General features: G+C 55.7%; 1 protein-coding gene across 2 annotated transcripts; it reads right to left on the bottom strand.

The window, feature by feature from the left end:
• Window positions 1-36: 36 nt before the first annotated feature.
• Window positions 37-26,867, bottom strand: LOC128826208 (chloride channel protein ClC-Kb-like). 2 transcript variants are annotated; one of them, XM_054009378.1, is made up of 20 exons: window positions 26,307-26,867; window positions 19,101-19,271; window positions 17,944-18,072; window positions 15,658-15,786; window positions 14,288-14,427; window positions 12,944-13,021; window positions 12,674-12,752; window positions 10,230-10,355; window positions 8,033-8,117; window positions 6,936-7,037; window positions 6,322-6,406; window positions 5,604-5,777; window positions 4,807-4,876; window positions 4,334-4,444; window positions 3,776-3,989; window positions 3,265-3,398; window positions 2,680-2,780; window positions 1,890-1,973; window positions 1,077-1,163; window positions 37-875 (listed from the first exon to the last, which is right to left on the bottom strand). In XM_054009378.1, exons 2-20 carry the CDS (start codon window positions 19,222-19,224, stop codon window positions 828-830), a joined length of 2,100 nt encoding a protein of 699 aa, XP_053865353.1. In that variant the 5' UTR covers window positions 19,225-19,271; window positions 26,307-26,867; the 3' UTR covers window positions 37-827. The 2 variants fall into 2 exon arrangements, with proteins under 2 accessions (XP_053865353.1, XP_053865352.1); XM_054009377.1 differs by lacking the exon at window positions 26,307-26,867 and having other exon boundaries at window positions 19,101-20,828.
• Between the last annotated feature and the right edge of the window lie 262 nt (window positions 26,868-27,129).

Below are 27,129 nucleotides of genomic sequence, written 5' to 3'. Positions count from 1 at the left end.
CCCCAGAGAAATACAAAGGATCAATAGCTCCACACCTGCCAGCCCTCATCTCTGATTTACTGCGCGCGGTGAGTGGGAACAATGGATTTCAAAGGAGCCCCCCAGCCCCCTGCTGTGTAGGCCACAACAGCCTGGCTGCCCTGGGGATGGTCTAGGGCCTTCCTCTGGGGACAGGCAAGGGGTGGTCTGGCTCCTCGGGGCCCGTGCCTGCCCCCTTGCAGTGAGGGAGCGATTGCATAGCAAAGGCAGCACCTCACGTTACAGAAGAATTCAGTGCAGGCAGGTCTGTGATGAACCCAGACGTACACGGCCGGAGCCGGGGCCTTTCACTGCCCGAAGCACAAGCCCCTACCCCTTGAGCTCAAGGAGCGTCTCTTCTAGGGCTTGCTAAGAAGCAGACTCTTGTCCCGCTGGGCCTGGCCCCAAGAGGGCAGCAGGCACTAAATTCAGGATGGCGCATGCACATTTCACATTGCAGCCTTGGCTTGCCCTCGGCGCTGACAGTCTGTGGGCCAAGTTGTTTGTCCCTGGGTAGCTGTGTGTTGTTGTGTCTCCAGGGTGGGTGAGGGCTGCCAGCAGCTGGCAGGCTCCCCAGGCCAGAGAGGTCCAGGTGTTGCCTCTGCTCTCACAACCGTGGCTCCTTGCGGCGGGAGCGGGAAGGGCGGAGGAGCTTACAAATCCATTTCCATTTGCAAAAAAATAATTGGGGAGACCCCTGCCAGCACTGCCCCCCTGCTGCTGAAATCTCAGGGCCCCAGCGCGATCCCCCGTCCCACGCTCCGCCGCATAGGAGGGGGAAGGGGCTGCTCTCCCAGGCTCCGAATCGCTCACTTCAACATCTTCGGATTTGCCAGGTCTTCAATCGCCTTCTTCATCTGGAAGAGAAAGCGGCAGGTGGGCAAGGCCGTGTCCCCGCCCGGCTCCGTGCGCCTCCCCACCCTGGGGACTTGATAGCCATTAAGTCACCTCCTCAATGCCCATTCCTTTCCCAATCCAGGATGGGGCCTGGAGCCCCTGGCCATCCCCCGCAGGCAGCTCTCCCCCAGCCCCGAGTCCTGGCTGGCCCCAGCCCCTACCTCGCTCCGAGAGACGGCCCCGACGACCCGCCCCAAGGACGTGACGAAGACACGTTGCAGGTTCAGCAGTTCAAACAGGTTGTGAGCCTGGAAGGGAAGGAGAGGCGAGTGTGACGGGGCAGGGCAGCGCCGCCCCGTTCTCGGCCGAGCCCTCCCGCCCCCCTGCGCCCGACGGTTCCCTCCTCACGTGGAGTTGGCAGGGCCCACACAAGCCTGGAGTTGCCCAAGGGTAGCAGGGCCCTGGGCCTCCCCCATTGCGCCCTTGTGTACCCTCCCCAGGGGAGTTCAGGGCATCCAGCCTCCTCTGCTGCGAACCGTGCGGGGAGCCCACGTAATAAAACAAATCCCGGCTGGAATCAGAACTTTGTAACACTGGGGGGCACGTTGGCAGCTGGCCCAGACCCTTCCTGTCTCTCTCGCTGCATCCGATCCATCTAGCTGGGTCTTTATACCACATTCATGCCGTGGTGACCAAAGCTCACGTGGACAGTAATCTGCATATGAAACAGACGCTCTCCAAGCAACCAATGCACCAGGTCTCAGCACGTGGCCGGAGCTCATCTCCGCCTGAACAGACGCTCTTGGTTCCACGGCGCGAGTACAAGGGACTGACAGCCGGAGGACAGGTAGGGGGCAGACACAAGCATGGCCAGGGGCTGGATTTCGATAGCCTTTGGCACCCCTGGATGGTTTGTCAGCTGCCGCTCGCAGGCTCTTCGGCAATCAGTCTGATCCTTGTTAGAGCCGTCTCTCCTGCCAGGCCTGGCCTCTCCCCAGAGCCCTTCCTCCCAGGCCCTCCTCCCGCCGCGTTACCTGGTGCAGGGACGTCCAAGGTGACAGCTGGAGGGTGAGTGGCTCGATGGTGCAGTCGTCCCCCAGCGTCCCGTTGGAGCGAGGCTGTCGGGGAAGACAGGGTGGGGTGGGCACTGACAGGCCATGGCAGTGGCACTGCTTTCGTAGAGCGCTCTCGGGGGCGTGTCCCACCCACGCGCTGCCTCCCACGGGGACAGGACTCGGCGAAGTGCCTTTGCGGTCGGATACCTTACGGATTGCAAGGTGCTGCCCCCTTAAGAGGGCAGAGCCTCAGCAGTGGGCGTGGTCTCAGCAGGGTGACAGGGGTGATATCGGGGTAGGGTTGAACGCCCCCGCAAGGCCGGCGTCTCTGGGGATGTGGCCTCGGTGTCAGCACATCGCAGCCTGAGGCACTGTCTCTCCGAGGGGGTGCAGCTCCGGGAGGGCCACGGGTGCGACATGGAGCCACCCAACGGTCTCGGAAGGAAATTGGGGCTGACCCATGGTGACCACCTGCTAGACTGGAGCAAGCACTCGAATGGACTGCACTGAACAATCCGGCCCGGGCTGCCGGGACCGAAGAGCCTCGCCCATCACTCGTGGGCTAAAGCGATGAGAAGGGAAGAGGCTCTAAGGTGGGGCTGACCGGACGGAGGGGGCGACCTGCAGCCTCTAGGCCAGGGATCTCACCAGTTCCCTCCCAGGTCTGGCCGGACACTGGTTCCCCACCAACTACACCCGCTCTGTGCTAAGAGCTGCTGGCTGGAGGGGCTGTCCCGGGGCAGCAGGGGGATGAGTGCTCTGAACCTACCTTCTCCCCTGGCTCCTGGGGGGACGGCTTGGCTTCATCGTGGGTCTGGAGGTACCTGACCAGCTCGGTTCTTTGCACCATGCCCACCAGCATCAAAGACTCTAGGGGGGGAGGAGACAGGAGATGGGAGGAGCTGGAAGGGTAGCTCAGATCTCTGGCACCGGTTGACCACTTCATGGTCCTGGGCCCAGGCTGATGGCACATCTCTGCCCACCACGGGGGCTGCATCCAGGGAGGCAGCTCCCGGCCACGGGCTCTGTTAAGCCACGGCTGCTCCTCTGCCAAGGTAAGGCTGCTCATGTCACCGGTTCGCTCACACCCTTCCAACCCAGGGCCCTCAGCAGCAAGGAGAAACACCAGCCACGTCAATCAAAGGGAAGCACTCCAGGTGCTCCGTCCCTGCCAGACTAGGAAGCGGTTCTGTGTCTCACTGCCCAGGGCAGCAGGGCCCAGCTCTGGGGGAAAGGGAGAGGGGCGGGGGGAAGGAAGGAGAGACAGAGATGGCCATGGGGCTGGGGGACAGAGGGAAGCGGAAGGGCCAGTAGGACCCGTGGCCCCGTCTCCGGGCACGGGGTGGCGCAGTACCTGTGCTCTCCACAATGGGGTACTCCAGGTCGTCGGTAGAGGTCACGACTCTGAGGACCTCCTCAAAGCTGGCGCCCTTGGCCAGGACTGCAAAGTGGGTGTTCATGAACTGGCGAGTGGTCACGCTGAAGGAGCTGGGGGTGGAAGGGCCGAGGGTCAGCCAGGGCAAAGGGGAGAGCGCTCTCCTCTGACCCAGCACCGAGGCCTCGGGGGGCTGGAGTAGGCCAGAGCCAGGAACCAAAGACTGATGCAGGGATGCCGTGGGAGTTGAGGACCTTGTGGTTGATCTGTTAACCCACGGTACGCCAGGGCCACTCTCCAACCTCAGCTCTGCCTCTGTGCCAGGCGCTGCATTCGCTACCCAGCAGCGGTGGAGTGGGGCTCCATCCCCTCCGGCTCTAGCTGGCTGCCTAACCTGCCCCTCTTGCACCCCCGCCAACCCAGCGCCAGGCCGGCGGAGACGCCCCTCCGAGGGACAGCAGGTGGCAGCAGCGTCTCCCCAGGGGCTCACCCGATGTGTCGGCTCCTGATCCGGGGCAGATAGGGCAGCTTCTTCACAATGATGGTGCCGTCGTAGAAGGAGGGCTGGAACTTCTGGGCTATAGCGTTGGCCACCAGCACAGCCAGGATGACGGGCAGGATATGGGCGATCTGCCCGGTCACTTCAAAGGCCAGCAGGGCAGTGGACAGGGTGTGGGTGACCGAGCCCGAAAACGCTGCCGCCCCTGCCAGAAGGACAATACAAAGGGCAATGACCTTCCGGTGCTGCCCAGCACATGGGGCGGGAGGGGTGGGTCTGCCAGGGTGCTCGTGTCCAGCTCCCGGATCCTCCTGCATCGTTCTCTCTGGCGGTCATGCCATGCAAGCCATGGTGGAGCGGAGCTGTGTCCAGCCCCCCTGAGCTGGAGAATGGGGGAAGACAGAAGGATCCTGGAGACCACCCCAGAAACATGGGGCAATACACTAAATTCTGGAGCCACCTTGCAAAGGCACCTACCGTTGCAGCCCCATTCGTTAGTCGAAGCCTGTCGCCGGGCTCCTGAGTTGAGGTCATGTGCTAGAGACTTACCGGCCAGTGCGTAGCCTCCCGGAGTGATGGTGTTAACGATGCCGTCCGACTGGATACCCTGGGGGAAGAGAAAGGCCACCACTTCCCCCACCAAACGCCCGATTGCAGCGCCTGGAAAAACATTCACCACTGGAATCCAGCCGCTCTGATCTAAAGGTCAGGGACTCACGTTCCCACCTCCCAGGGGGCCCCTCTGGGACAGAAGCGCAAATGCCCAAGACTTGTCGAGTGTACGTGCCACCGGAGCAGGAACCAAAGTTCCCAGGAGCCCGGGGCGGATCTTGCCGGTCTAAGCACTTGCTGCTTTCCCCTTTCCAAGGGCTCTGCGTGTCGAGAGATCCCAGCAGCCTCCTCTGAGCTCTGAGTGACAAAGGGCTGGTCCAATTGGCAGCCCTTATTCCCTGTTATGGTAATAAGGACACTCAAAGGGTCCAATCAGAAATGAGTGCAAGGGCAGGGCGAAGTGGTCTCACCGTATACAAAGAGCGGCATGAAGTACCCAGCTGGCATCGGCATGGTGGTGGCCAAGGTCAGCATCCAGAACTTGAACAAACGAGAGAGCAGGAGCGAGTGAGATCCACCCATGTGCACCCACTCCAGCCATCCCTCGCCCGCGATGGTGGGGGGGTGTCCAGCCACCAAACCAGTTTGCAGAGTCCTCCATCCAGCAGCAGGTCGTGCTCTGCACATACACCTTGCACGTTACCATGTCAGGGTTCACAGCCAGACCCTCATCGCCCAGAGGTGATAGCTCTGCCAAGGGACCCAAAAGGAAGCCCTCCCCTGGACTGGCGAGGAGGAACTGTGCTGAGCTGGTCTCAGCTGACCTGGCCAAACATTACATGGGAGATCTGGTTCTTCTGGCCCTCAGGTCCTTGCCAGAAGACACAGAGAGGGAGCACAGGAGTTGCTGGCTACGCTTCCCCTTGAATCACACAAGAGTAACCGAGACATTTCCCCAACAGGAACCAGAGACTTCTCCTCCTAAGCCCTTCACGAGGGCACTTCCCCTCCATCCAGTGCACATGGCACAACCTTGGAGCCCTCTGGTTACGCACAAGTGCTGCCACCTTGTATCCCCTATCAGACTCCACTGGGTCCTTGACTTTCCTCTCCCATCTCTGCTTCATGAGGCTGCATGTTCTTGGCTCCCCCTGAAGGACCTAGGGGGTGATCCAGCAAGGGGCTCCTGACTCCCCAGAGCGCTGAGGTTCCTGTAGAATCAGACCCATGGTACCCAATCTCACGGAGACCTCGACAGGGCCAATACCTTCATCACCAGGAAGAGCGCCAGGCTGCCATAGATGGTGATGCTGGGCTCCCACCACTCAAGCCACAGGTTTTCAGGGTCGACTTGAGGAGGCCTGGCCAGCGATGCGTTCTGGGACAGAAGGCCCCACGTCTGGTTGTCGAAGAGGGAGGTGAGAAGTTCCTTCATGCTGAGCTGGGAAAGGAGGAGACAGGTCTAAGCACTTCCCTGCACAGGAGGAGGAGATGCTGTGAATCACTATCCTGCTCAGACACAGTCTGATTCTCATGTCACCCACAAGGGGGAAAATCAGGAGTAGCTCATAGAGGTCAGTAGAGTGAAGGCGTACAACTGGCCCCAGCCTGCTACACCTACCAGCTGTATTAAGCCTGGAAAATCAGACTGAGGGAAAATACAGGCTTCAGGGGACTGCTGCCCTGCCAGAGGGATCTTGGGTGGGAGGCAGAGAGGACGTAGGGTGTGGGCTGAGGAGTCTGGAGAGAGGAGCTATAGGTGCAGCCAAGCCTGGGGAGAAGGTTGGAGCTGGACTTTAGTGAGAAGATAATTTACTTTGTTAGTAAAGCCAGACCCCAGGAAGGGGGGAGTTTGTCTCTCCACAGTGTGGCCCGTCTTTCAGAGCTGGGTGGGAAAGGCCCCTGCTCCCCACCCTGGAGTGAGTGCTTAGATCCCCACTGGTCGGAGAACAGACGAGGGGATCCCGAGATAGGCCAGTACTTACCCTGGATGCCATGAAGTGCCCCAGGCTGGGAGGGAATGTGATGGAGGCAAGCAGGAGGGCCACCAGGGAGGAATAAATGGGCTTGCTGAAAAAGGCAGATCAGTGACATGTAACATCACCCGGCGACCCTGGAATGGGGCTCTCTGAACTACAGGGGAAAGGGAGGGTCAGGGAGAGGGCAGGTCACACAGGCTGGGTTGCCAAGCAGCAATGGGCCCATGAATTCTCCCCTAGGGTGAAAAGCCAGCAAAGACTCTGGAGCAGGAGGGAGGTTTCCTTTCCCTCCTGCAGCAGAGGAGGAGGAGACAAACCTTCCTCTTGTGGGCAGCGCAGGAGCCGAGCATGCCGAGAACGCTCCAACATGGAGCCTTCGCTGCCAATGTTAGGAGGGAACAAATAGGTGGCAGGTGCCGGTGCCTCTTGGGGACCAGGATGGATGCGGTGGGAGGTGACATCCAGCGCAGCACGGAGTGGGCGGAGGCTGGAGGGACAAGACGACAGGGCCAGGGCAGAGAAAATCTTCGGCCACACACACGGCTTGCACGCCTCCCGTCCTGCTGCACCTTGGGAACAGGCCCCACTCCCGAGAACGCCCCTCCCTCCAGAACGCCTACTCTGTCGCCAACAGCTTGGCGGTGACCGTGTTCCTCCGGACGTATCCCAGGAGCCAGCGCTGACAGAAGAGATACGCACAGCTTAGAATCCCACAGATCCCCCTGCCGAGAGAAGAGACCGAAAAGCAGGAATTACCCCCCACTTCTCCCCCGAGAGCAGCCTGCGTCCTCCAGGACAGCCAGAGGTCTGCACACGTGGTGATTTCATTGCCAGGCATATTTATGCCGTAGCATAAAGAGATCAGGAATGTAGCTATACCTAGGTTTGGCTAGTGACTTTATCTACAGCACCTCCCAGCTCTTAATAGATTTCACCCTCACACACCTGGTGCGGTAGGCGCTGCTAGTGTGTCCGTTGTACAGATGGCAGGGTGTTGCCTCAATAACTTGCCCACAGCAGCCGTTTGCCAGGCCCCAGGGCAGCAAGCTATCCACTGGGCTGTCCCCCTGTGACGAAGTGGGACTGTTCTTAATGTTTCCTCTGAATTCTGTGTGGGTGCCACTAATGGCCCGGGCCCTTCCCCCCTGCAAGGTGTGGGAGAACAAAGAGGTCAGGTGACCTCCTGGCCTAGGAAAGGAACTCAGCAGAGGAGGGGGGGCTGGGGGGGTTTCAGTTTGGAGCTGGCTGGGGACAGGGAGTGAGGGCAGACTGGGGTGTCTGGCTTGCTGGGCCCCAGAATGGACCCGGCTGAGGGATCCCGTTTGCTGTACCTACAAGCTCTGTTTTAGACCGTGTTCCTGTCATCTAATAAACCTCTGTTTTACTGGCTGGCTGAGAGTCACGTCTGACTGTGAAGTGGGGGTGCAGGACCCTCTGGCTTCCCCAGGACCCCGCCTGGGCGGACTCGCTGTGGGAAGTGCACAGAGGGGCATATGTTGAATGCTCCAAGGTCAGACCCAGGAGGTGAAGCCGTGTGAGCTTCTTGCCCTGAAGACAGTCTGCTCCATGGGAGAGAAGGCTCCCCAAAGTCCTGACTGGCTTTGTGGGGAGCAGTTCCAGAGAATCGTCCGGGGACTCCGTGACACCCCCCTTCCTTGGAAAGTGACACCTCTGCACCGAACAAAAGAAAAACAGACCAGACTGGGCCTGCTCTTACCCAAGCACCATGAAGAAGAACGTCTCTGGGAGATCAAAGGGGAAATCAATCTTAAAATTGGTCTTGAATAGAGCAGTGATGGTTTCTGAGAGAAAGAGTCAAAAGTCACAACCACGGACACCCCAGGCCAATTCAACACGCGCCCTCCAGTTCTATTAGCATTAGCCACAGGAGCGGCGGAAGGGCCCTAAAAGTAGGGGGGGCCATAGGCGTCCGAACCGTGGCCCCATCCCTGCCTTGCCCCTTCCCCCCGAGCCCCTGCGCTCACACCCTCTTCCCCCAAGGCCCCGCTCCTGGGCCGCCCCTTCCCTCCAAGACCCCACCACCCTCTTGCTCTTCTCTGCCCCCTCTTCCCCATCGCTTGCTCTTACGGCTGGTCAAAAGGGGGGGCCATGGTCACTGGCCCCCCCTTTCTGGTGCCCCTGATTAGCCAATAGGGAGCTGAGTGTATATCACAGATTCCAGCGGCGGCGGCAGCCGGACTGTGCCAGCGGACTGGCCCGAGTGGTGCTGGGATGGGGGCAAACCAGAACCCAGTCTCCATGGTGACGTGATACTTGCATCCCCACCTGTGCAGCAAAGAACGGTACCTGCTGACCCACCGCCCGGAAGAGCCCGCCCCACCAGTGGAAGAGGATTCCCAGCCACGTGTCGGGGGGATGCCACCAGCCCTCCTTCTTCCCCAGGCCCCACGGACGGGTTCTCAGAGCACGGCTCTGCCGCTAAGGCACCAGCCCAAGCCAGCCAGTGTTGGGGGTTAGCTTGGCTGGCTGTTTGGGATTTCCAGAGCTGGCATCTCACAGCCTCCCAAGACATGCTAGCAGCATCCGGCACTTCCCCCTCCCCCCTCCCTCTGGGTCTCTAAACTGATCATTTCGGTGTGACTCAGACTCTGGCCTTTTCTTTGACGGTTTAAAGGCAAGGGGAGAAATGAGGTGACGTCTGATGCTCATAAAACTGCGGGAGACAGAAAGACATCTGGGGCTCTGCCGTCTGCCCACACACAGCTCTTCCCAGGCACCTCAGCCGTGACCTGCAGCCCCCCCACACTCCATCTCAGCCCCCTGTTCCAGTCCACGGGCACGGCTCTGCCAATGGAGCTCAACCCTGACCTGTGCTGGCACCAACGGCGGCTGGTGCTTTTGTGTTGTGAACAAACAGCTGTTAGAGTCTGGGCTGGTAGAGTCATTTCAGTTTCAATGCTGCAACTATGAGCCTCATTCAGTCTGCCTGGAATGCTTTTGGCCAGCACTACAGGTGGCTTTATCCATGTTTTTTCAAGCAGGGCCATGTCTGAAATTGCACCGCCGGGGTCCAGACCACGGTTCTGTCAGCAGCATCCAGGACATAAAAGATGCATCATGCGCTATTAACGAGCTGATTTTAGCAGGATACGGGACCAAAACTCAGCCTAGAGCCTGCCAGTCTGCTTTCAAAGATCAGTGTCTTTTGCTGGGTTGTTCTGACCTCAGTCAGGGGAAAGATGAATTCTTTTCTGATCCAGGGTTTTGTTTAAAAAAAGAAAAAAGAAATGCCGTTCTGCCTGAATGGAGCACCTTTCATCCCGAAGGATAGCAAGCACTCTGCCAACTACAGACTGCTTTACAAAGGAGTCTTTCAGCCACCATTAAAATGCAGCTACTTCTGGGGTTGGGCACAGCAGCTGTTTAACAGCACGTGACAAAAGCACACACACACACACCACTTTTGGGTAGGAAGAGGAGAATACTGTATGCAAAGTGCAGGAGGTATATAGTAAGATAGAATGTAACTAGCTGAGATGGATTTGAGCCAGAATATCAGGTTTGTCCTTACGAGTTCTCTACAGTCCCTTCCCCTTGTTCCTTCTGTTTTAAAGAGGACTCTCGTCCCTTAGATATTGCGGAGCTGGAACTAATAGGATCCACCCGATCTGACTGCCAGCATGAATCAGCAGAATAACTCTGCACTAAGTAGCTGTAGCTCCTGACGCAACCGCCCAGCCAACGTCTCACTTCCAAGTTCTGACCCAGCCTGATGCTGCTTATCTCATAGGCTCCCAACACAAGGCGGTAGGACCGGTAGCTTGGAGGAGGGATATTACAGTGATGGGGCAGCCCAGCTGTGCACACGGATACCCATGTGTGGTTTGACCTTCCCTTCACTCGTGGGCCATCCCATCACTCTCCGATCACTCAGCCAGCGCTGGTCCCTGTACCTTGTTCACTGTTGAAGACGGCGAGCAGGCGGAACATGAAGGCTCCGCAGGTGGCAGAGAAGAAGCCCCTCCAATAGTCCCTGACCGCAAAGTGGGATGACATCACCTCAATGCTGAACAGGACCCCTGGGGAAAGAGGTCTCAGGTTACTAGGGTGGCAGATGAGAGGCGAGAACTCGCGTTCGGCATCTGAGCAGGCCCTGGGGGAGCTGGCTGCCTACAGGTGCTTGTGCCTTATCTCCTGGCAAACTCTCAAGTGCTTGTTAAACATTACACCCTGGGGAAAACATACAGCATCAAGGGCCCAGATCCTCACACCAGGAGACTGGGCCATTCACAAAGAGGCCACTTAGACTCCTCCACCTCCAGCACCACACACGACAGTGTTACATGACAGAGAGGAGATGCTGATCTTTGAAGTGCAGAGGAGTCCCCCAACTCCTGTGAGGCTGCTGTGAGGCCACTGCTAATTTCATGTCTCAGTGCTGATGTTACAGAGCAAGGCCCTGGGCGTGCTGACCCTTGGAGACTTTATATTTGTTCTTTCTTTGTCATCAAGTCCCTTAGGCTGAGCAATACATAGCTGCTGTCAGAGTAGGGGGAAAACACAGCACTGGAGACAGAGCAATGCAAGACGGGCTTGATTTAAAGCTCCATGGAGAGTCGTTCCATTGACATCAAAGGCCTTTGGAGCAGGCCCTTGGATAGCTCCGAATCTACCCTGCATCTAGCGACAGAAATTCCAGCGGGGACATCGTTTCCGCCTGCTGCTGCTGGAGATCTCAGTTCTGAGCTCTTCTCCTCGAAGGACCCACATTAAAATTTGTCCAGCTGAATTTTAAAAGGGGTTTTACAGAAGCTAATACACAGAGAAACATTTCCCTGGTTTTCCAAGCAGGGTCATCATGGTTTTGCCACCTGCTTTTCCTTCTTAGGGGACATCTCACCTTCCTGGGAGCTCTCTTCTGGGTATTCCCATACGCAGTTCAGGGCAAACATGACAAGATCTCCCCATCCCAATGCCCGTCTGTGCACCCAGCTTCTGCCAGGGTGCCATTTTGTTCTGAGTTACTGCCTCGCCACGGTAACAGGATCAATTGCTATTCATTTAGCAATAGCAGAAAGGGTGTGAAGACAACAGGAGGTGAATTCCTACCTCCCTGCTGGATTCACCGGCCTTATAGGAAAGGTAGGAGGGAAATTGGCAAGGAGCACAAATGGGAACAGAGGAGAGCAGAGCAGAGCCAGTTGGGGCGAGGGCTGTTGTATTGTTCGACAGCAGGGTTGGAAGCCAAGATGTTCAGCCCCAAAGAACAGATTTTGACCATGTGAGATCCTCTATTAGCTAGCACCAATAGAAGGCTGTTATCCTCTATGTCAGGGGTTCCCAAACAGTGGTCCGCATATCCCTGGGGGTACGCAGGAGCTTTAAAACTCTGTGGCAATTCGTTATATAAAACACGGTAGATTATTTATTTCAAGATGTACCAATGAGAACACAGATACACAGCAACACGGATGTATAGAGCCCTCCCCTCCAATCACCATGCAGCGCGGGTTCAGTTGCCCAGCAACAGTCCAGTCTAACTGAACTTGGGGGGCGGGGGAGGTTTGGTTGTATACGTCACATTGTAACTATCTCTGTACGTAACAGTGAAATATGGACAGGTGGCTAAAGACAGGTGGTGCTAAGAAGAACACACAAAGTATCAGTGATGGGAAGGGGAAGGGGAAGCAGGCCGCCGGTGGTAGCTCCGGCAGGGGGCACGGGGGCAGCTGGTGGTAGCTCTGGCAGCGGGTACGGGGGCAGCCGGTGGTAGCTCCAACAGGCAGTAGGGGGGCAGCCGGTGCTAGCTCTGGCGGGGGGTACGGGGGCAGCTGGGGGTAGCTCCGGCAGGAGGTACGGGGGCAGCCGGTGGTAGCTCCGGCAGGGGGTATGGGGGCAGCCGGTGGTAGCTCCAACAGGCAGTAGGGGGGCAGCCGGTGCTAGCTCTGGCGGGGGGTACGGGGGCAGCTGGGGGTAGCTCCGGCAGGAGGTACGGGGGCAGCCGGTGGTAGCTCCAGCAGGGGGTACGGGGGCAGCCGGTGGTAGCTCCGGCAGGGGGTACGGGGGCAGCCGGTGGTAGCTCCTGCAGGGGGTACGGGGCCAGCCAGGGGTAGCTCCGGCAGGGGGTACGGGGCCAGCCAGGGGTAGCTCCGGCAGGGGGTACAGGGGCAGCTGGGGGTAGCTCTGGCAGGGGGCACATGGGCAGCCGGGGGTAGCTCTGGCAGGCGGTACGGGGGCAGCCGGTGGTAGCTCCGGCAGGGGGTACAACACAGTAAGAAAAGTTGGGGAACCTCTGCTCTGTGACCCAGCTGGTGGGGGGAGACACCACACACTCCCCCAGCATGTGACACGGTCCCCACCCCTGCCGCCCCCCGGGCCGGGCCAGTTCCACTCTTACCGCTAATGGGAGCCCCGAAGACGGTCGCGACTCCAACAGCAGCGGCTGCCACCAGCATCTCCGTCTGCTTGCTTTTGTTCTGGAACGGAGACACACACAGAGCAGGGTGGTTTGCCTCAGACTCTAGCACGTGCAGGGAGCTCCACTACGCTGCCAGCAGGGACCAGTCGATAAGGGCAACCCTGGGGAGAAGGGATCGGGGTGTCTGACCCCCCTCCCCGAGTCCCCTCTCCTCTCACCGGCAGGCGGCCGCCCCATTCTCCGCCTTACCTCATACTCCCCAACGACAGACGTTCGGATCTTTCCTAAATACGCTGCGATCATGCTGGAGAGGTGCACGAAGGGGCCCTGGACGAGAGGAGTTGGGTGCTCAGTGGTTTGCATGGAGAGAAACGCCCAAAGGGGCCACGGCCCAACTGAGCGAGGTGTAACCTGCTGCCATCGATGCAGTGACAACACAAGGTGTGGATCTGGCCCCAGCTGGTCACCTGAATTGCTTGGGGCGAGAAAGCAGGCTGGAAAGCCCGTGAGATCAGACTCAAGAGATTACCTCCTGCGGCAATGACTTATCCGATCCCTCTACTGCCGCCCAGATCAGCGTTCAATTCACATCTGCCAACAATGGGCAGTTACCCGAGGAGCCAGGGCTAGAACCCTGCTCCTTGCAGCCCAAAAGACACAGACCTCTGCCACGTGAGCTGACGGAGAAGCCCTCGCCTCTGTGCGTTCCAGCCACTAGACGGCACCATTGTCTTTAATGTGCGGAAGGAAAACTGGTGTTGTTACAGGGGATTTCAGTTTAGGAGACACGCTGGAGGTCTCATGCAGCCAGTAGCAAAACATCATTCGAGTTTCTAAAGTTTATAGTTAATCATTTTCATTTCATTCTCTAGGGGCGGGTGCAGGGGCTGTATCTCAATCCTTGCTCAGCTGACCTCAGATCTGGACCACTAGCCAAACCCCAAGGTACAGCAAGGTTCAGGTCAACCCAAGTAAGCAGGTGGATTTTAGGTCACTTGGAAAGATCAGCAGGCTGGTCTCAACCTTAAGTGCCACTGCCCCACTAATCCCCATCCGCCCGCCATTGCTGCTCATCCACTGGACGGTTTCAATCTCCGTTTGTTTGCTGCTCAGAGAGGAGAGGCTCTGTCTTGAGCATGTTACAGACACACCCGTTCTCAGCCCCAGAACGGCCCTCGGGTTCTTTGCATGTATATCTGGAGATTCCCGTCTCTCGCCGGACTTGGAATCTGTTGACGCAACCTGACTGAAACACGCCCTCAGATATCAGACAGCTAAAGATCGCTCCGGTGCCCTGAATCAGGGTCAGATTCCCAGCTGGTGTATATCAGCATCATCCCACTGATGTCAATGGATTTGCACAAGCCGTGGATCTAGCCCTCCTTGGGACACCCCAGCACCTTTTGACTTCATCTCCCTCCCAAGATTTGGAAGAGTCCCTTGTAGCGAGATTGGGGCTCTCACCCAGTCTCCTTTCTGTACTTTCTATACTATCCCCAATGGCCTACACCGGCCTGGTCCCTCAAGAGGAACCAGCAACCAAAACATCTCCTCAACCTCATTCAGCCACGAGACCGAGCGGGGGACACTTACGACTTTGCCGAGGAATATGGTGCTCCCACACGCGAGGGTGCAGGTCAGCCCCACCACTTTGGCTCCGAAGTTTTTAATGGCCAGGTACTCCTCCAGCATGACTCCGGTGAGAATGGTCTTGAGCTCCGGGATGCCAGAGCCTGGAAAAACACAAAAACGTAGGACACACCAGAATGCCAGCAAACCACTTGGAGAGCCAAAAGTTAACAGAGGTGAAGGCATTTGGTAGCAATGTCTGGAGCTCCAGTTCTGGGATTCCAGTGAGTGTCCAGCCAGGAACCCAGTATCAACAAGGCCAAGGGGTGTATTCTGAGTTGGGTACTTGCAATTCAAACCAGATGCCACTAGATTATCCAAAAGCAGAGAGATGCTCTGCTTCTACCCAAAGTGTTTTCCACATTTGTTGGGTTCCAGGGATAAAAAAAAAAAAGCCATCTGTTGCTTGCTATAGGGCAAAGACCTTTGTGCACACCTGACATTGAGAGCCAGTCAAAGGTTCCCTGTGGTCAGCCCTGGAGACTGAAGTCCTCTGTTTATCCACCGAGCCCATACAATATGGGAAGTGGCAGCACAAACTTCCCATGCACAGCCCGGCCAATGCCCTTCAATGCATGTGACCTGGGGCGCGAGAGGGGAGTTCACTCTCCAGGCCCTTTCAGCCCTTGACCTGTCTGCTGTGACGGCCAACAAGGGACCCACTTAGTGCTGACCGTCGTGGGATTTTTGTGATGTGCACATCTGGCTCCAGCTTTCTCCACTCTGCAGGTCACCCTCTAGGAGATAGACCTTCTGATGGACCATCTCCAAACCATCACCCCAACCCCCCACTGCTTAGCTCTCAACCACACACTGCTTAGCTCTCAACCCCACACTGCTTAGCTCTCTCTTCATTCTGAAGACCCCCCACCCAAAGTGGAAGAACCACTGCATCTACTGCCCACTGGGCTGCACTCAGGGTCGGCTCCAGGGTTTTGGCCGCCCCAAGCAGGCAAAAAAAAAAAAAGCCACGATCGCGATCTGCAGCGGCAATTCAGCGGAAGGTCCTTTGCTCCGAGCGGGAGTGAGGGACTGTCCGCCGAATTGCCGCCGAATAGCTGGACGTGCCGCCCCTCTCCTTAGCAGCCACCCCAAGCACCTGCTTGCCAGGCTGGTGCCTGGAGCCGGCCCTGGCTGCACTGTCCCCACCATGATGTTGGTCAGCATGAGCCCGCGGTGCAACAGAAGGGTCACCCCTGAAGCTCTTGATATCAGGTTGGGTAGTCAGTAGCCTGGGGCTTGACTCCAGAAGAGACACCAGGAGCTATGGGACAAAGGGATGGTTGTTATTAATAAGATGGCTCCTCTGTGACCTGTGAGCGCATCAGACTCACCTCCGGAGTGCGGAGTGATGCTCTGAGAGAAGCCAGTGGAGAAGGCGGACAGGGCAATCGGGTACATAGTCCAGGACAGGTACTTCAGCAGTAAGTGATCCCCGAGCTCTCGGTAAAGCCACTTGTGTGCTAGAAAACAAGTACAGCAGAGAAGAAGGAAGTGATGCAGCAAAATGGACCAGTGGCCTAGCGAGTGCAATATCCTGCCTCCCTCCACAACACAACAGACCAGTTGTGCATCTGTTCTGAGAGCCCACATCCGACACACCAGAACAGAGCGACGGTCCAACTATTCCAACTTCCCACCATTCCAGGTCATACCAATGGCCCATCTATTCTGGGATCCCATCTCCTGCCGCACCATAACAGATCATTGGTCCAGCTAGTCCAGTTCACTCTCTCCAACAGTGCTCAGTGGCCGATGGAAGATGTTAATCCCATTCAAACATCTAACTGTACAATAACATCCCTTGGAGAAAGACGGGGAGATTCTTCCTGACCCCCATCTGACAATCTTCCTATGCCCTGAAGCATGAGGATTGGTAGTGCTTGGTTTTTTACCCCAGCTAGTGTAAACTTCAGATTCCATTCTAATTTATATGTGTCCAGTGCAATAGTGAATCTTACTAAGTTGTTTGCCCCACTAATACCCTATGGCAGTGAGTTCCATGGGTTTATTACACAGTGTCTAACTCTTTGATTCTCTGAATGCTCTTCCCGCCTTTCATTCACCACAGCCTCCAACTCTGGGTTCCCTGGACCATTACCCTACATAAAAACATGACACCAAACCAAACTGCAGTGGGTTGTGATAGGACAGTCGGGGGGAGGGGAAGAAGGACCGGCAAAGGGTGGGGTAGGAACAGTCTCTATGATGGGTTCGGCCACAGGGTTTCTTGTGTCCAATGTGCTCTAAGCTTTTCATGTTAAAATCAATGTCAGTGGCCCTAGAGGGTCTGTGGAAATACGTCATATACGTGGGGCATCCTTTATCTGAACCCTCTTTCTATTGCCCTTTCTTGGGACCACTTGCCACTCTCCTATCTGAAACCCAAATCACTCTTTCCTAGCGCTCTGCCCAGCCGCTGCCTTCCAGAAAACAGTCGGGGCTGCACTGAACAGGCAGCTGAAGTAAGCAAATCGCCGCGCCACCTGGAGTTTGTTCGTGCCATCCTTTGCACAGCCAGTGTTGCTGGAATCCACTCCAGACGGGCACAGAAATTCAGTCTCTCTCCCACTTTCTGTCCCCTCCTTCACGTGGAAGAACGAGAACAACGTGGATTTCTGTCTCCACCTGGAATGGATTCCTTGGGGAGGAGAAAAGCCTCTTTTAGATTTCTGTGCCCACCTGGAGTGGATTGTCCTGAGCGCACTCTGGGCGTGACAGTAATTAACCGAGATACACAAAGGAGCTCCCAGGATGCTGCCTGATCTAATGCAAACTCCACTAGGTGTCAATGTAACCTAAGTTTTCCCTCTGGGCCTGGACTCTGGCTTTGTGTGTTTACCCGTCAGTGGGCTGCTAAGGTTCTGCTGCAAATCCCCTCGGACTGGAGCGTCCGATGGAACAGGGCAATTCTCGACTGCTTTCCAGACACAGATCCCAGCGGGGGGGAGGGGGCGTGTTGCTGTTCCCATGCAGTGGAGGGGAGGGAGGGGGTAACTTGCCCAGGGTCATGCAGTGAGTCGGTGGCAGGAATGGAACCCAATGCTCTTGATTCCTAGTTCAGTGCCCTACCCACCCAACTCCTTTCTAAGCTTATGCTGTTTGCTCAGCCAGTGATACCCTGCATTGAATTCTGCTATCATCCCCATGGGCCAGCATCCCCAAGGCACAGTCAGTGAACCCCACAGAGACCAGCCAGGCCAGGAGCTTCCTCTCAAGTGATGCTGCAGTAGCGTCTTGCAGAACGCCCCGTGCACTCCTAGGACAGGCCATTGCCGGGGGGCTCCTACGTGCTGAGTAGACAGAGGCCAGGAGCAGCGCAGAGGGAATTCACTCCATGTCCAGAAACCCCCCACTGAGCAGCTTTGGCCAGAAGGACTATGGGACATTCAGGAGAGGCGTCCAGTGGAACAGTGCAAGCCACGGCCTGGCTAGGAGCACCTGAGTACTAATCCCATCTCTAATACTACCTCCTCCTGTAGGGCACTGGGCAAGTCACGGCCCCTCTCCCTGCCTCAGTTTCCCCAGGCAGATAACCATTCTGCCCTGCTCGCTGCAGAGGCCGGGGTGCTTCGTAGTATTCAGCTGAGAGAAAGTGATCATGACCAGCCAATAGTTACCGTTCGATAGCCTGGAGACCGTGAAATCCATGGCGAAACTGATCAGCGCCATTATCACCCCCAGGAAAAAGAGGAAGTACCAGTCATCACCGACACGGAACAGCTGGCGCTTCACACACTCCAGGCAGCCTGCAGGGGGCACCAGTGAGTCAGACACACTCCGCTGGGGCCAGGTAAATCACACGTTACAAGGAGGGTCAGCTAAACCCCACAAGGCATGAGTTCGATTGTTGCATGGCTAACCACGTAAAAACACTGGCCCCAGATCAGGGCCCAGGCACCAGGAGAATTTCCAGGGAAGGATTTTGGGGGTTGCTCTTTTCAGCCCCCTTGTAGACAGAGGTCGCACATCCCTTACGGAGGAAAGTGAGCGGAGCCGGTCAGTAGCGCGGGGTCTGGCACTGAAGCAGAGACTGATTGATTGTTCTGCACTCAGAGGAACAGGTTCCCGGAGGATGGGAGAAGCACAAAGACACTTTTCAACCAGCTCGGTTTATTAACCAGGAAACAAAGTTCCCCTGGGGGGGCAGCTTCGTTAAGGCTGAAACAGTCCATGAGTTCATTCCGAGATTCATTTTCAGACCAGCTACTGCCAGCGAGACCCACCCAGCAGCTGGGTTTTGTTCTTCCGCAGCTCTCTATGCAGGCAAATGCCAGGGGAAAGGCAGTACAGACCGAAGGGGCACCTTAGACACACCGGCTGGATGTTATTAAATACAGCTGACTTGCAGCCGTGGTGGATCAGTGATTCGGGGGCAGCCATTTGAAATCTAAGCCCAACGGCTTCGCTGGAGGAGCAGCCGTGGAATAAGACAGACAGCGAGCGCAGGGAGACGCGCACAAGCCCCTAGATAAGTACGGAGCGTGGAGCAGGGGTTATTAGATCAAGCGTAGCAGAGAAAAGGCCACCGGCCTGCTGGGGCCTGGCTTTAGTAACGACGACACGCCGTAGAGTGGAGGGGTTTAGGAACTGCCAGGCTCCAGCTGGGAAGGTGCCTGTGGCCCCACCCCAAAGGGGCATAGGTGTTCTACCTGAGGGCCTGCTGGCAGAGGAGAATGCTGCTTATGCGCCATCTGGACTAGCTGACCCAGGAGGCCTTCGATAGCTCTGCCACCCGTGCTGGAGTAGGAGCATTTCCATCCATCTCGGCTCTTACCTCGGATTGTCCTGCGTGTTCTGGGCCAGGGCCTCCAGCTTTCTTCTAGCACTAGAATCCTCTCCGCCTCCTCCTGAGCAGCACGGGGCTCCCTCCGCACCTTCCAGGACCCTGCCGTCGCCATGGGCCAGCGATGCCTCCGGGCCAGGAGTGGCAGGTCACTGCTGGTCCCTGTGCAAATGGGGGCAGCTTGCTGGTAAGAGGCGGTTCTGGGCTGCCTCGCCATAGGGGGTTCTGGGCTACAGAGAGGCCCATGTTACAAAGGATGGAGCTAACCAGGGACCATTTCACTAGCAGTGACCGTACAGCTTTGGCAAACGACAGACTGCATGTGTGGTGGGGACGCCTACCTCCCCCCAGCTACTGCTTCCCGAACAACCCAGCCGTGGGGTACTTCTTTGCTGGGTCAGAAACAGCCTCCCTATGGACCCTGGGCTGGCATTTGATGTTACATGGCTGCAAATCCCTTCACTTCAATGGACTAATTCTACACTTATATGGGTGCCACTGAGCCCTGGTCACTCCCCTCCCCTCCCTGCTCCCCAAGTTCGCCTAGTCCCCTCTCCCCTCCGCCATCTGTCTTGTCTCTGTTGTGGTGAAAGCTTCTCCTCTGCCCCTCCCAGACTCCAAAACAGACTCCCTGTATGGCTGCCAACTCATGGATTCACGCTCTCCTTTCGGATCATGCCTGAAGATGGCTTTGGCCCTGCCTGGAGCTCTTGAGACAAAGTCAGTGGGACTTTGGTCCTCCTTGGGGTGGCCTAATGCCCAGGGCTGAGTTTCTGGTACAGAATCTCGCAGGAGAGCGAGGGGTTATTCAGTTTATAGGAAAGATCCTGCACCAGGTAAAGCTGCATTTTGCTAATAATAGAGGATGTTTGGCATCCAGCTGGAGTGAGCGGGTGATTAATGTGTTGACTGAGCGGGTGACCTTGAGTTGCTAATGGAGTGAGACCCAACAACAAGGAATAAATGCTCCCCCCACGCACCAGGCCTGTGAGGCCTCAGGGCATCCACGTGTTGTTCACGGGAGGCCAAGAAGGTCGAGTGTAGGACAGGAGGTTATCAGACAACTCACGCTCAGCTCAGAGCTAGGTTTGGATCCCAGGAGAGGCCCCGTGGCAAAGGGACACGGTTCCCTCCAGGCATCCCGCCCCTGGCTCAGCTGCACGGACCACCTGGGGATGGAGGTTGGAGCCAAACCTCTACCCCTTTCCTGCCCACTGTCCCAGGAAGCGGGTAAGCAGGGGCATCAAAACAATAAGCATTGCTGATGTGTCCGGAGGAGGGGCTCTTCCCTCTGAGCCAGCCGGGTAGCCCTGCCATGCTGCTGGAGGCGATATCGCTTACCCCAGCAGGTTCGGGTAGCCTGCTCAAGGGGGGGGTCTATGGTCTCAACCCAGCTCTAAGATTAAATGAAACCAAAAGGCATTTAGGGCTGGATCCTGCCCATCCCCCACTCACACAGAGCCCCCCCGTGAAATTGACATGATGTAAGGTCATGCTAAATGTGAGCAGGGCTGGGTGAATCCAGCCCTTAATGAACCTTATGACAAGGACAGAAGTACCTGGCTAGAAACCATCCTGTTTCGGGTTGCGTTCAAGGAGGGCCTGGCTCTTGTATCAGCCAAACTGGGGTCACCTAATTCAAACCACTTGAGCCATCCCTGAGGATTCAGCCCCTGGAGTTTCACAGCACAGAATCTGCACCTGCAAGGACTTGCACCAACAAGGCTGCACTAACAAACAGTGAAAGCCTCGGCACGGGGGGGGGGGGGGGGGCGCGGGGGAAGAATGTACAGCGTGTGCCACGGTGCAGCCCAGCAGCCAGGCCCTTCACCACTGCAGGGCCCCCTTCTTGAAAGCAGGGGCAGCGGCTGCAGGAGTGGGTTGGGAGAGCTAGTAGTGAGGAGGAAAGGGGGGTTCATGGCTAGCAGGGTGGTTGGTTTGGGGCTCTGATGGGCATGGGAAAGGGGATCAGAGGGGGGATGGGAGGGAGAAGAGAGGATTCTAGCTAGAGCTGATAGAAAAAACATTTTGATGGAACGGGTTCGGGGTCAATTGATTTTGTGACCCAATGGGAATTTTTCAGCAAAAGCTTCTGTGTTCATCAAAAACTTTCACCAAAAAACAGACATCTGATTTTTTTGTTTGTTTGTTTCCTGCAACCAAAAAACATAAAAATGTCAGGGTTTGGAGTTGCTGAAAACTGACCGTTTTTTTCAGGTTTCAGTTTCTACGCGGAAATTTATTTTGACAGAAAAAAGTGAAACATTTTGCAGCTTTGTCAAAATTTTTCGTGGGGAAGAAACATCTTTTCCCAACCAGCTGTGATCACAAGCCTTGTGACAGGGGATCTCATGGGGCCAGGCCACATGGAGAGTCTAAGAGAGTCCAACGTGGGGAAGTTAAAGTCTACCAGCCTTTTCACCATGTAAGTTCCACCGGCGCAGATTCCTCTCCGAACCTGGCCCTCTCCCCCCAAGCTTTTCCATGCTGGTCTGGACCTCTGCACTTTTCATGATTTGCCCACTGCTCATTCGCACCCTAAAGATGAGTCTTTCTTGGATGGGCAGGGGCAAGGAACCAGCAGACAGCACCAAAGACAGATGATACCTGTCCAAACAGGGAGCCCTACAGGTGCATGCTTTCAGCACTGCTGTCTTCTCCAAGTCAGTCCTGCATAGGAGTTGGGGGGGGACCAGCTGGTGGCCCTTGGAGATGCAGGAATGGGATTCTGTCCCCGGAACTCAAAACAGCTTCCCTGCATTCTGCCGTGAGCATTTCCGTGCACTCCCGTGTAACAGCACTTTCTGATTCAGCAGATGTTCAGAGGCCTAGATTCGGCACTGGTATGGGCTGGGCTCCTTTCTGGGCAGGACAGGGGCAAAAGTGGCTGTCTGCCAGCTTTGTTGGCCCAGATTCTGGGCACAGCCATGACCCAGTTTGTTGTAAGTTTTTGCTGCTTTATTATTGGGCACCTATGTTAACACCCCCTGAAATTCATGGGGCAATTTGCCCCTCTAAGGGCTATTGCTTCAGGCTCTCTGCAAACTCAGACATCACTGCATTGATAATACTCACTTCACCTTTCAAGGTTTTCTTCACATCCAGGACAGCTAGAGACTTACTGTTTTTTTGTTTTAATGAAAGCGGAGATCCTCGCATAGAAGACGGCACCTTCAAAACCAGAGCTGGGTTGCTGACTAGGCACAATCCGGCCCCATTCAAGCTGGGGAGAATTCCCAGGTAGCCGGTTATGCCATTTTTCCTGCTGCTTCGTGCCACCCACTGGAGTGGAGCCCCCAGGCCTGGGCCAGAATCCAGCCCAAAGAATCTCTGACTTGCATTGATCACTAACGTGCTGAGGAGCAGATGTGCTCATACTCAGGGTGGTGAGCCCATCCCACCGCTCCCACCACTATTTCTACGTTTTACCGCGCTAGCTCGATCAGACCTAGCATGGGCATGTGTCCAGCAGCTGGGCATCTCACCCCAGCTCCGGGGTAGATGCAAGGGCGCCAATTAGGGGGGGTAGGGGAGGGCAGAAGCCCCCTGAGTTTCATACAAGAGGTGTGCAAGCTCCCAGGTGGAGCTCTTGACTACAGCCCAGCATTAGTGGAGAGGAGAGGTGCCCCTGGGACAGGGAGCCAGGATTTTGTTTACAAACAGAGGCCGGGTGATTAAGATCAGAAAGGGCTGGTGATTAAATGAAGGGTATGGAAGTGGATGGGGGAGAGGGAGGAGGGTTGTGTTAGAGAGAACACGGGCCGGGGGCTCAGAAAAAAACACAGCAAAGCACTGAGCCCAGGTTACATTCAGAAAAGGGGGAGATTTGGGGACATCGGTGAAAAGAAGGGGTCAGACCCAGGGCAGGGCTAGCAGCGTATAGAGAGGTTCCCGCTCTACCTGTGGCACTTATGTGGCCTCATCACTGTAGTATCTGAGGCTGCACCTCACACTGTCTAACCTATTTGTCCTCCCAGCCCCTCGGTGAGGTCGAGCCGGGCTGTTCTCCCCATTGTACAGGTGGGGCACAGAGGCGCGCACAGACTAAAAGCCAGATTTTCAAAGGTATTTAGGCACCTCGTGAGATTTTCAAATGCACTTAGAAGGTTTGGTGCTTTGTAAACCCCACTAGATATCGAGCTGCATTTTTGGGTGCCTAAAAGCCTTTGAAAGTCTGTCCTTAAAGCACTGGCCTGGGGTCAGAGAGGAAGTCCATGGCGGGAGTAGAACCCAGGTCTCTCAGGGCTAGCTCCCTGTACAGCAGACCAGCCTCTCTCTCTGCTACATGCTGCAAAACAAGACGACTCTGATAGATGGGAGCAAACCAAGGCGGCCCCTGAGCTCCCAGCCGAGGAAGCTAGCCCCCAGCCCCTTCCCCGCTGTCCCCCCTCCCCCACAGCCTCACCTCGCCACCAGCGCTCTGGCCCGCCGCTCCTGCCGGGCAGCGCGGGCGGCGTGGGTGGCTGCGAGCTTCTGCTGCTCTGAGCTGTATGGTAAGGAGGTGGAGGGGGGTGGATAAGGGGCAGGGGGTCCCCAGGGGCGGGCAGGGGGCAGTTGGATGAAGCGGAGGTTCGGGGGGGGGGGCATTCAGGGGATGGGGGGGTTGAATGGGGGGTGGGATCCTGCGGGGCGGAGCTCTCAGAAGGGGATGGTCAGGGGACAAGGAGCAGGGGAGGTTGGATGGGTCTAAGGGAGCAGTCAGGGGGCGGGAAGTGGGAGGGGGAAGATAGGGGGCAGGGGCCAGGCTGTTTGGGGAGGCACAGCCTTCCCTACCCGGCCCTCCATACAGTTTCACAACACCAAGGTGGCCCTCGGGCCAAAAAGTTTGCCCACGCCGATATAAGCTGTGTAACTCTGGATAAGGTGGCTCGGATATTTAAGTAGGAAGTGTATAGTTATTGACCTCACATGTTATCACATGGTCACTTGTGATGTTTAGATCTATGAGTGGAGGTGTTGATAGCAATAGAAGTTTTGATTAAGGACTAGAAGATTTGACCCTCTGACTTTCTTTCTAAAGGAAGAGCTGCCCAGAGGTCCTGTGCCTCTTTATTTTCCTTTCCTGCCTGCAGTGGCCCTGATGTACCTCAGAAGTCTCAGTTTTTTTCTCAACTTTAAAATATAGAATTTTCTTGGTGTTTGGTTTTAAATATTCTCCTGTGAGAACTGCAACTCAGTCACTGCGGTGTTGTGTTTAAGAGCTTTCTGGAAAGGAACTAGCCTTTAAACAGAAGTAAAAGCAGTGTTGCCAACTCTCATGATTTTGTCATGAGTCTCGTGATAATTATTTTCTTTAAAGCCCCAGCTCCTGGAGTCATGTGGATATGTGATGATTTCAGCCTTCATTCTTACAGAAAAATGAAGTTTCTAGTCCTCGTGGCTGCGGAGAAAGCTTCAAAAATGTGACTCCAGTGCACCCTAAAGGCTCAAAAAAGCAGAAGGCAAATAAAAAGAACCCCAAATCTGTTATTTTTACATAATCTCATGGATTTTAAAGCCAATGTCATGATTTTTGGTGAGCCTGATTCATGATTTTTTAAACATTGGGGATTGGCAATACTGGGAAAGTGACTTGAAAGTGTCAAAAGCAACAAAGAGTCTGGTGGCACCTTAAAGACTAAGGGCTTGGCTACACTCGGGACTTCACAGCGCTGCCGCGGCTGCGCCGTGAAGCACGAGTGTAGTCGCGCCGCCAGCGCTGCGAGAGAGCTCTCACAGCGCTGTATATACTCCACCTCTCCAAGGGGAGTAGCGTGCAGCGCTGCGAGCGAGCGTGCAGCGCTGCAGGCTCTGATTACATTGGCGCTTTGCAGCGCTGCACTCGCTGCGCTCAGGGAGGTGTTTTTTCACAGCGCCAGTGTAGCCAAAGCCTAACAGATGTATTGGAGCACGAGCTTTCGTGGGTGAATACCCACTTCGTCAGCCGCATGTCATGGACATTTCCAGAGGCAGGTATAAATAAAAGTGTCAGTTTCGCTCCTGTTTAAGGTTAGTCTCTAGTCTATTATTTGTAGCGAGGTAACACCTCTAGAGCCCCAGGCAGGCACAGTATAAACTCACGGGGCTTTGCTCTAGTAGGATGTTTCCAAAGTTAAATGATCTATTCCAAGCTTGGTGAACTGCAAAAGAAGTGATAGAAAGTCATCTAGATTTTTCTACAATTGTTCCGATTGTTGTATTCAGTTAGTAACAAAGAATATACATTAAAATTTTAAACCTAACCAGTGTTACTTAAGTGACTTGACACAAGATGTGAGAACATGTTCGTATTAGAGCTGAGTGGGTCTAATATTTATTAAATCCTCTTTTTTTTAAGATAGGAATTAGATACAGGGGTCCTATCAGCTAATTTCTAAGTTATCTGCAAAAAAAAAAAACCAAAAAACCCCCCAGAGTTTTCAGGTGCCTCCTCCCCCCTCCTCTCCGCTTTTCAGGGACAGACGCGTACCCAGTGTCAGAGATGTGACAAATGGCCATTAGTTGCGTCACTTGTCAGTGACTATCCCAATGAGCACGGACTGCTAACAGGGACCCCTCGCAGTCCTTGCCCGGATACTATCACCTCGCACCTTTCAACTCACTCATTGGCCAGGCTGGACTTAGGCCAGGGCACCGGGTCAGCAGCACCCTGGGAAAAGTTCCAGAGCATCTTCAGTGAAAGCAAGGAGTCGTAGCCTTGGCCGCGAGGCTTCTGCGGAACAGCAGCACCTCCACCAGCCCGTAACCAGGCCAGATTTTGCTTCGTTATTGGCTCCAAGGAGGAAAGAGCCTCTCCTAACAAACCAGCAGCAAGATCAGTTTCATTTGTTGCCTGTTCTGGGCGCTCACCACTGTGACTGGGTTTACCCCGCAGCCCCCGCAAGGAAGGGAGCCGTATTATCCTCCCTTTACAGATGAGGAAACAGAGCCTGGACAGACAAAGTGACTCAGCCCAGGTTGCCAGATCTCCTGAGTCATAAATCCAGTCCTTCCCCATGCCGATCCTTCTCTATTTTGGAGCTTTCTTATGTACCGACAGAGCCCAGTCCTGCTTTGCCTGGGAGCTCAGCTAAGATCGCAGGGCAGTGCGATATGGCTGTATCAGTGTTTAAGAGAGTGCACTGCAGCCCAGCCCTGGCCACGCTGAGCAGTAACAGCCTCCTTTCCAGGGATTTGGTACGCTCAGAGGCCCCCTGCTCAGAGCACTACAGGACTCACCTGTGTGCGTCTCAGGACTGCTGCCGCCTCCGGAGTTCTGCAGGAATCTGCCTCCCAGCCTCTGTACTTGCACTGGCTCGGTACCACTGCACCAGTCGCTGTCCCTCCTCCCCGCCCCACCCAGGCAACAACACAGGAAAGATTTACAGTCGCTATTCAAAACGTCCTTGACAAGTCAACCGGAACCACCTGGGCTGGAGTCAGCGAGAGTAGCAAGGGAGGGTTCGTTCCACTAGTGCCCGGAGCGCAGGAATTTTTCGATGATACGGTTTTCCATCTCTAACCACCACTTCATCGAAACCGAAATGTTCCTGGGAAAGGGCCGATGTCGACGAATTTCCCATTTCCAACACTTTGGGGGGAGGGGGTGTTTTCCACTTCAAAACTTCCATTTGCATCAGGTGCAAGTGACCTGATTCCATTTTGTTGTTCCAGATTTTTGGTTTGAGAAAATTTTCAAGATGAATTTTTTCGTCCCACTTTGGGATTGGAAATTTTGTTGGCATCTCAAAAGTTCTTATGGGATGGGGAAATCATTTCCCACCAGCTCTAGCTAGGAAGATCCCAGGGAAAACTCTTGGTAATGTGGCCCATTGCCTCCCGGCCAGATCCCCCACTGAAGCAAGGTCACCTGCCAGTCCTGACCCCGGCTCCAATGGGGTTTCTTCCAATGTAACTAGGATGACTGACAATAGGGGATCTGCCAGGAGTCAAGAATCCGGATGTATTCAGTGACGCTGATGTGACAGATAGCCATGCAATAGCAGGTCTGCCACAGAGACACAGCTCAGCTCCCCCTGAGTTCAGCTCAGTTCTCAGGGAG

The sequence above is a fragment of the Malaclemys terrapin genome, chromosome 19 (assembly GCF_027887155.1).
Source record: "Malaclemys terrapin pileata isolate rMalTer1 chromosome 19, rMalTer1.hap1, whole genome shotgun sequence".
Classification (NCBI taxonomy): Eukaryota; Metazoa; Chordata; order Testudines; family Emydidae; genus Malaclemys; species Malaclemys terrapin.
Note: the sequence above shows the minus strand (reverse complement) of the source record. Positions and strands in the feature narration are given on the sequence as shown.